Here is a 9,335-nt window from a genome sequence, read left to right as displayed (position 1 = left end):
GACCCCCGCGCCCATTTGTCGCGCGCACCCCGCCCGCGCGCGCAGCCTGCGCCCCCCTCGCCCGCATTTTCCGGCTGTAACCGGAGATTTCTGCTGCTGGCGCTGGGCTCCTTTTCCCCGCGACGGCAGAGGGCACTTGGCACCCCCGGAAGGGGCCCGTTTGCCCGCCCCGCGGCCCTGCTCGCCTTTCTTCGGGCCGCTCGGGTCTCCGTGCCCCCCCAGTGCCGGCCGCGCTCCCGGGCGCCGGCCACATTGTTCTCGGGCCTGGCCGGCGTCTCGCCCCTCACCGCCCCCGCCCCCTCCTGGGAGAGCCGTCCCTGGCCCTGGCTCGGGGCCAGGCTTGGGGGCCTCCCCGCCACTTCCCGTGTCACTGCGATTTGTTCTCCTCCCTGGGGGGACGCGCAGCCCCCCCGCGGCGGCGTGTTGATTGGGGCTGAAGTGCTTCTCCTCGACTTGGAGGATGCGGGCGACGCTGGAGCCCCCAGCGCTGGGAGCCCATCCCCGCCCGCGCGGGACCTGTTGGACTCTGCGGCCGTGCGCCTGTGCCACCAGCGGGGATCGGCGCGCAGTGGCCCCGGGACGGGGCTGCCTGGGCCCTTAAACACCCTGCGCTTTGCCTTCTAGACACAACAGCTGGGAGCCGGAGGAAAACATCCTGGACCCGAGGCTGCTCCTGGCCTTCCAGAAGAAGTGAGCCCTGACGGCCCTGGGGGCCAGGGCGGGGGTGGGTGGGCAGTAGCCCTGCAGGCCCGGGGCTGCTCCTGGCCTTCCAGAAGAAGTGAGCCCTGACGGCCCTGGGGGCCGGGGCGGGGGTGGGTGGGCAGTAGCCCTGCAGGCCAGGGCATCCGGGCCTGAGCTGTGGTCTGAGCTGTGGTCTGAGGCCACTCCGCGGCAGCAGGTCCCCACGCAGTGTCCGCGGCGACGAGTGCAGTCTGAGCAGGCTGGTGGGGAGCCCTCCACGGCCGCCCCGGCCAGGCCTGAGGAAGTGCTGCTCCCGGCCCGCTGCTGGCCACACCGGCTGGCCGGACGGTCTTCCTTCCTGCGAGGCCCCGGCCAGCCACGCGTGGGCAGGCGGGGCCCCGAGAGGGAGCCGGATGCCCAGTGCCGCTGGCTTGTGAGCCTGGGTCGAGAGCAGCGTGTTCGTTTCTCTCCAGGCCGTGAGACAGGTGGCACTGGGGAGGCCCCGGGGACCCCCTTGCCGGTCCCAGGAGCCTGGTCAGTTTCTGTAATTCTGGACACTGTTTCTGGTTTTAGGTGGGAGCTGCGGGGGGAGGGCGTGGGGCCAAGGGCTGGCTGGGCGAGGTGTGGGGCGCCGCAGGGCTGCGGGAGGAGCCCCAGCTCTGCCTCCTCATCTGTCTGCTGTAGCAGGACAGCTGTGGTGTCCTCAGGGCCTGTGAGGGGAGCAGAGGCCCGGCTGAGCCCGGCGCCTGGCCCCAAGTGCGCTTGCTGCAGCAGCCCAGCAGACGAGAAGTGGGGTCAGCCTGTGCGGGGGCTTGGGGGTGGCGTGGCGCCTGGGCCCTGCACCTGGACCGGGCCCCTTGGCAGCAGGAACTGGCCCAGGAGCCTGTCCAGTCAAGCCTGGGAGGGAGGACACTTGCAGGTCCCTGCGGGCCACAGGCGGGGGTCTCCAGCTGGGCTCGGTGTGGGCAGGGCATGCAGGGGGCTCTCTGGCGGCCCGGCCCGTGCGGGCGTGGGGTGCACCTCCAGCAGAGACAGCCTAGAGCTCCTGCTGGCGGGCGGGCGGTCTGCAGAGTGCCCGGTGAGCAGCTGTGCTTAGTGGGCTTGGGGCAGGGGACCGCCCGCCCCCCGGCAGCTGGCGCCGCGGCGGCCGTCCCTCTGCGAGCAAAGCAGTGGGAGTAAAGATGAAGCTGACCCGCGCGGCAGGGTGGGGGCTCCGGCCGGCCTGCCTGAGAGGCCCTCTGGAGACGTGAGAGGCGTCCTCCGACCCCAGCGTGGGCGCCTTGGTGCACCCTGCTGCGGGGAGGCCCGCACGCCCCCCACCACGGCTGCCGTTTGCAGGGAGCAGGAGAAGGAAGCACACAGCCGCAAGAGGGGCAAGCGGCCGCGGGGCCGGCCCAGGAAGCACGCGGTGGTGTCCTCCTGCAGCCGGCACAGCAAGCTCAAGGTGGGTGCCCGCCGGCCCTCGCCTGGTGCAGGAGGAGGTGGGCGGCCCGCGGGGTTTGGGGGTGGGGCCAGTGGCCCCTCCCGGGCTGGTGTCAGCCTCGTTCACAACTGTCCCGCCCCGGCCTGCCCACTGGCCGGGCCCCTGGCCCACGGGCCGTTGCCCAGCCTGACCCTGTGACGTGGGTGAGCTCGGAGCGCGGGGAGCGGACGCCCAGCGGGGCGCTTGCGGTGAAGCTTCACCCGCAGCCCGGCCGACGGGTGCAGAGGCGTGTGAGGGGCCAAGTGCCTGCGCCGTGCCAGAGGGGCGCCCACCCACGCAGCTCTGCGCCAGTGTGGAGCGCGTCTCAGTCCTTCCTCGGGGCACTGCCCTCGGGCCCCGGAACCAGATCCTGTGGCCAAGAGCCCCACCGGGGCCACCCTGGCCTCCTGCTGGCCTCCAGACCCTCCTTTCCAGCAGGAAGGCGGCGGGGCTGCGGGCCGCCCAGACAGCGCAGTGCCTGTCCCGCGCCTGTGGCCGGTGCGCCTGGTGCCGGGAGTCCCGGGTAGGGGTGGGCCTGGGCCCGGCTCGCCAGCCGGTCTCCCTGCTGTCCCTCGCCCCGCTCCTGCCCACAGCCCCGCCCTGGGTCCGTGCTGACGGCCCCCTCGCCTCTGCAGGAACCCGACGCCCCCTCCAAGTCCAAGTCCAGCAGCTCCTCCTCCAGCTCCTCGTCCTCGTCCTCGTCCTCCGACGAAGAGGACGACAGCGACTCAGACGCCAAGCGGGGCCCCCGGGGCCGCGAGACCCACCCCGTGCCTCAGAAGAAGGCCCAGATCCTGGTGGCCAAGCCCGACCTGCAGGACCCCGCCCGGAAGAAGCGGGGCCGCAAGCCCCTGCCCCCGGAGCAGAAGGCGGCCCGGAGGCCCGTGAGCCTGGCCAAGGTGCTGACGGCCGCCCGCAAGGACCTGGGGGCGCCGGCCGGCAAGCTGCCCCCTCTGAGCGCGCCCGTGGCCGGCCTCGCTGCCCTGAAGGCTCACGCCAAAGAGGCCTGTGGGGGCCCCGGTGCCATGGCCACCCCAGAGAGCCTGGCCAGCCTGGTGAAGGGCGGCCTGGTGGGGGGCGTGGCCACCGGCCCCGGCCGGGGCGGCATCGGCTGGCAGAGCTCCATCGCACACTACATGAGCCGGACTGGCCAGGGCCGGCCCCAGGCCGCCAGCAGGCCAGCCCTCCAGGCCCAGGCGGCGGGCAGGTGTGGCCTGGGGCTGGGCCTCAAGGTGAGGACGCCGAAGGGGGGGCTGGGGGCCAGCCCCCCAGGAGGCAAAGGCCCGAAGGCTCCCGGCAGCGGGGCTGTGGAGCAGAAACCGGGGAGCGCAGGAGCCGCCCCCCACCTCCACGGCGGCAGCAAAGCCCCTGCCGGGTGCCTGGGCCCACAGCCTGCGCCCACCCAGGAGCTGAGCCTCCAGGTCTTGGACCTGCAGAGCGTCAAGAACGGCGCGCCCGGGGTGGGCGTGGTAGGCCGGCACCCCGCGGCCCCCAAGGGCGTCCCCGCCGCCAGCCCGGCCACCGGCAAGGGCCCCGGCCTCCCCCTGGGGAGTGGCGGCTGCGCGCCCTCCAGCAGCAGCAAGAGCGAGAAGCAGGCCGGCAGGGCGGCCGCGCCGCCCCCTGCGGGCAAGAGGGACTGTGCCCCCGGCGGCCAGGAGGGCCCCCCAGCCCCGGGAGAAGCCCGCCAGGCGGCCGCGCTGTCCGAGATGAGCACGGGCGAGGAGAACAGCAGCTCCGACTCGGACCCCGACTGCGCCTCGACCCCCGGCGCCCAGCACAACCTCTCAGTGTCCGTCCAGACCAGCCAGGACTGGAAGCCCCCCCGCAGCCTCCTGGAGCACGTCTTCGTCACCGACGTCACCGCCAACCTCATCACCGTCACCGTGAAGGAGTCCCCCACCAGCGTGGGCTTCTTCAACCTGAGACATTACTGAGCCCCTCCGGCCTCCTCAGGGCCCTGGCCCGCAGGCAGGCGTGGCCGGCTGCGCCCAGGCCCACTGCCTGCGACGGCGGGCTCCGTGCCTTGAGGCCGCGCCCAGGCCGGCCTCACCCTGCTCCTACCTCTCTGGGCGCTCTGCTCCCCATCTCACCTCAGGAAGTCTGTGGGGACTCCCGTGGCTCCGGCACGGGGTCTTGGACCAAATCCCGGCCCGGCGGGGGCTGCCGTGGTCACTGCGCAGGCGCCCGGTGGTAGGGGAGGGGCCGGCACTGCCTCAGGGCCCTGCGGTCACTACCCCGGGCCGCAGTGCGCCCCCAGCGGGCGCCACGCAGCACTGCCCCTACCAGCTGGGCACCGCATCCTTGGGAGGGCGCCGATGGGGGCTCTGGAGGTCGGTGCCTCTAGTGGGATAACACCTACAGCCCCCAGATGTGTCCAGCAGGCTGAGGGGACTGTCCCCAGGGTACCTCCGGGGAAGCTGAGGAGGCTGGACTTGCTGCTGGCCTTAGAAAGGCCACTTGCACCTCACAAAGTGCCCCGGGCCCTGGAGGATGCGATGTGGACAGTTGTAGGAACAAGACCCACTCACCCACCTGACTGACCCCTGCTGACCTCCAGCTCCTGTGCAGGTGGTGGCCACGGGCCCCCACCCCCCCCAAGTGGGCAGACACCTGACAATCGCCCCTGCTCGGGGCTCCCGTTCCCATGTGAGATGCCGTGTTCCTGTGTCTGCTGGGGACTGGGGTAATGCCCAGGAGCCCCACGTCCTGCCCAGGGGGCTGAGCAAGAGCCCCCGAGTTTAGCCTCCTGAACTTGGCTGGGCAGAGGCGGCCAGCAGGCAGGCGGGCCACTGGGTCCTCAACACCAAAAACGTGGGGGACCTTCTTTGGGTTACCGGGTAGGAGCCGGCAGGTGTGGTCCCAGAGCCCCGTCGCAGGGGAGTGAGGACTTGGCGTGCTCATGTGTCTGGAGCAGCCCCCCGGGCCCCGACTCGCCCCACCCCAGGCCCCACTCTCCCTCCGAATCTAAAGAGACAGCTTTTGTTCAGCCAAATGGACCTGACCATGTGCCTTTGGGGGCGGCTGACCAAGCGAGGTCCAGGAGCCGCCTTGGGCCGTGTACACCACGGCCAGGGGACGGGCCCCCTTCTGCGCCCAGGGCGGAGAGACCCACTCATTGCCCAGCTGGGGAGGAGGACCCCAGGCCCGTGTGTCCGGGGGTTCCCCGGGTCCCAGCCCTGTGTCCCTGTGGGTGCTGACCACCTCCAAGTTCTCCAGCGCCTCCATGGCGCCTGGCTGCCTTGGGCACAAAGCTAGGCCAGCAGCACCCTCCTGCCCGGCCCCAGGGTGGCCACACAGCCCAGTCCTCACCCCGCAGCCCCACTGGTGCCTTGTTTGATCCCAAAGCGACCACCCGCCACACCGCCTCCCCGCGCAGGCTGTCGCCCTCCAAGCGGCATGTTCGGGGCACTCGCACCCCTGGGGAGCAGCAGGCCAGGCCTCCGGGAGTGCCCGCCGCTGCGTGTGGGGTCTTTGTGTCACTGCTACCTGTGCGTGCTGGGCGCCGACCCCGCGTGGCCTGCGCCCCAGGACTGGCAGCCAGCAGTGGCCGGCTGGCCTCCATGCAGGGTCAGCATATTTTTCTATATATATTTTTGGTACCAAAAAGTGTGCCCTGCCTTGGCTGTGCTCAGTTCTGGCCTGACGGGAGGACTTGGAGCCCAGCGTGCCCGAGGAGGGCTGGGGAGGACCAGAGTCCGACGCGCCCGTCCTGGGCTTCATTTGTGTTTCTGCATTAAAGAGAAGCCAGACCGTTCGTGTAGACGCTGATTGCTTCAGACGCTGGCTGCTTGTTGGCCTCAGAAGAGAGCAGGCATGGTCATGCTGCTGCCTTGGCTGGAGAGCCTCGCTGAGACCGGACAGTGGCCCAGCCGTGTCCCATCAGGACCCCAGTACACCCCGGGGGGTGGGGGCAGTGCCGCCGGCCCCGTGGAATGTCCACGCTCACCTACGGGCGCCGTGGCTTTGCCGGCATTTTGCAGAAGGCACGTGGGCGCAGGTTGCCGGGGCCTCGACTGACGTTCTTTATTTCCAGGGCAGCGGCGTTAGTGAGCCGGGTCTCAGGGCTGTCTGCTAGCTCAGTATATCCGTCAATCACTGTCAGCTGGCGGTCGCCTTCGTCTTCCCCTGGTTTAACTACTCTGGACAAGGCCTTGCTGGAGGGACAGGTGGAAACAGGCTTTGGGGAAGGCCCAGCCACTTTCCAGGCAAAGGATAGAGCTGACAGAGCCCCAGGAGACGCCGCCTGTTGGGGGGGGGGGGCTGCTACTGGCGGTCAGAAGCAGGGTGGGAGACCACAGGGTTGGCAGACCTGGCCTCCCTCCAGCGGCTGCACGTCTGGGCAGCTGCTCTCGGCCAGGCCATCCGTGTGATGACCTCTTTAAAGACATGGCTGTGAAGTTCTGGGGTGCTGCCAGGAAGCCCGAGTAGCTTCCAGTCCTGTGACCCCCAGGAGCCCCTGGCCCCTCCAAATGAAAAAGGGACACACTCGTTCTTGGCCTGCCTCGCCCTTTAGGGGGCGCCCGCGTGCGCAGCAGTTTGAGCCCCAGCAGCGCACGGCTCCCTTTGGAGTGAGAGGGCCCCGCCTGCGGGTGCTGGGCCTGGACCCGGCCCCAGACTCGGGCTGTGGCCGCTGCCCCAGCTGCGCTGTCCCTCGGGGCTGGAGCTGTTTGGCTTTGGAGGTGGGCAAGGACGCGCTAGGCGCTGCCCTCCTGCTCTTTGAGGGCCTGCGGGAAGGCGCTGGGAGGCTCCCAGGGGAGCCAGGCACTCGGGAGCCCGTTGCTACAGGGCTGCGGCAGACTGGTGTAGAAGCCCGTCTGCCTCTTGGTCTCTGCGCTGCCGGCTGCTGGCTGCCCCAGAGCCTGCCCGGATGAGCTGCGCTGCCCAGGGACCCAACGCAGCTCGAGGGTCCGGCCCACAGCCTCCCCCGGCCCAGCCGGGCGCCAGCCAGCGGGGCCTGACCCGGGGCGCCCCGCTAAGGGCGAGGAGAAGTGGATCCGCCCGACACGTCCTTTCGGCTTCCGCCCGTGCGGCTCGCGGCCGGGCCTCAGGGAGCGCTCAGAGGCGCCGCGGACGGTGGCCCACTCCGCGCGCTCTCGGGGGGGCACGAGGCATCATTCCCCGCTCCCCCGGACTCAGAACACTGGCCCCCGAGGGCGGCACGGCGACAGGGGCTGAGGCCGTCACCCCTAGAGGGCGCGCGCGGCCCGCGAAGTTCAGTCCCGAGCCGGCTGAGCGCCCACTCAGGGCGCTCAGCCGTCCTGCGCAAGCCAGCGTGGGTCCCGGGCCCGACCGCCCCGAGCGACCCCCCGTTGCAGGAGGAAAGCCCTTCCCCGAGTGCTGGCCGGAAGCCCGACGTCCTGGAGCTCCGCCAATCTCTGAGCGGCTCCCATTCGGACTCCAGCTTGGGGTCCCCCTCTGTACCCGAGGACTTCCTGCCGAGGAGAGGAAAAACGGATCCGACGCCAGTTCTGGAAAGAGTCATAAAGAGTCCAGTCTAACCAGTGCTTCTGGTGGGCCACGCTCCGGGCTGGCGGCCGCTGCAGAAGCGGGGCCTCTCTGGCGAGCCAGCCCGGGCTGGACCCAGCGCCGCGAGCGCAGGCCTGAGCGCCGGTCGCGCCCCAGTCGCGCCCCGACGGTGCTGGGCACGTAAAGCCGCCGAAAGAGCGCCAGGGCAAAGCCCAGGGCGAGGGCGGTGGCCCGGCCCCGGGATCCTGGCAGCCCCGGCTGCCCGCCTATCTGAGTGCCATTAGGCTGCCAGAACACCGAGGTGCAGACGCGGGAGGGAGCCTGACCAGGCGGCTCGGGCTGCGACCCTGGCCTGTCGCCCCACTCCAGCCCACCACCTCCGACGCCAGGCTCGGTTATTGGCCACCCCAGGCCTGCTCTCGCTGCGTCGGGAGCACCCCCACCCCCATGCCTGCCAGAACTGGCGGGAAGAGGCAGCGCGCCCCAGGCGGGGTCACGCCCGTCGGAGCTCGGGAGCACAGAGCCTCCGGGAGGGCTCTGCAGGCGCGGAGACCCGGCTTTCTCCGCCCGACTGCGTCTGCGGAGGCTCCTGAGGTGGGCCGGGGTCAGTGCGACGGGCTCCCTGCCGGAGGACGCTGTCCGCTGTCCGGGCGGGCTTCGCGACCCCGCCCCCACGGCTGCCAAGTCCGCGCAGCGAGGGCTGAGGCCCCCACGCCCCCTCGAGCTCAGCTCTCCCGGACGGTGCGGCCGGCGTCGGGGCTTCTGTCCCTGGAGGACGGGGCAGAGCATCTCTGGGGGCTGGCTGGGCGGGGGCGCGGACGGTGGGGCGGCTGCGGGTTCACTAATCACATCAGCGCGCTCGCGCCGGCTCGGAGCAGCAGTTGCCTAGCAATGCCCGCGAATTCAATTCCTCAATCAATAGGCGCGAGGCGCTGCATTTCGGGGAGCGCTGGCCAGACTGCGTGGATCTGGGGGTCAGTTCCATGGGGGCCCTGGAGACCAGGCCGGGAAAGCCAGAGTCAGGTTGTGAGGTGCCCAGCGACGGGACCCTCGACTTCCGGCCTAGGGGGTGGGGCGCACCGTGGGAGCCCCGCCAGAGGAAAGGGAGCCCGGAAAGGGAACCGGAGGTCGCACCGTTCTCCCGGGCTCCGAGTTCAGAGTTCAGCCCCTGTCCCAGGAAACTGCTGTGAAGAAGGCGTCAGCCCTCCCCCCCAACACCAAGCCCCACACGGAGAACCCCGGGGCCCTCCCACCCGGCTCCCTCTCCCCATCCCACCTGGGGTCCCTCCTGTCGGGTCCACCGATCGCAGGGACTGGTGGGCAGTGAGGGAGGGGAAGAGCGCGCCCCGCCCGCCTCCTGCTCCTGCGGGGGCGGGGTGGGGAATAAAAGCAGACTCGGCTCTGTTCACAAAGCATATATTTAAACAGGAAAAAGCGGCCTCGGACAGACACCGCGCAGAAGACAGGCCCGAGCGTCCCTCGAGCTGGGCGCAGAGCGGCTGGAGCTTTGTACAAATCTTAGAATTAAATAGACCCACTCGCATGCCACGGGCTGCCACTCCCCGACCCGCGGCCGCCGGCCCCCCACCCCCCAGGACAGCCTCGCGAGAGCGAGCAACGGACACACACGCACGTCCACGAACAAATGGCAGGACAGAGGCGGCGGGGCAGGCCTGGCCGCCAGGGCCGAGGGAGCGGAGGCGCAAGGGCGGCCTGGAGGGGGCGG

At 70.8% G+C, this 9,335-nt stretch overlaps 1 protein-coding gene across 1 annotated transcript in view; it reads left to right on the top strand.

The window, feature by feature from the left end:
• The window catches only part of CBX2 (chromobox homolog 2), a 15,675-nt gene extending 9,790 nt beyond the window's left edge, over positions 1 to 5,885 (top strand). Inside the window, exons 4-6 of the mRNA XM_012734571.1 lie at positions 625 to 690; positions 2,020 to 2,125; positions 2,779 to 5,885. Of these exons, the coding sequence (XP_012590025.1) occupies positions 625 to 690; positions 2,020 to 2,125; positions 2,779 to 4,077 (1,471 nt within the window). The 3' untranslated portion in view covers positions 4,078 to 5,885. The remainder of the gene's footprint in view (positions 1 to 624; positions 691 to 2,019; positions 2,126 to 2,778) is intronic.
• The last annotated feature ends 3,450 nt before the right edge of the window (positions 5,886 to 9,335 follow it).

The sequence above is a fragment of the Condylura cristata genome, unplaced genomic scaffold, assembly GCF_000260355.1.
Source record: "Condylura cristata isolate star-nosed mole 26May11 unplaced genomic scaffold, ConCri1.0 scaffold00060, whole genome shotgun sequence".
Classification (NCBI taxonomy): Eukaryota; Metazoa; Chordata; class Mammalia; order Eulipotyphla; family Talpidae; genus Condylura; species Condylura cristata.
This window is presented reverse-complemented; position numbering and strand designations above follow the sequence as displayed.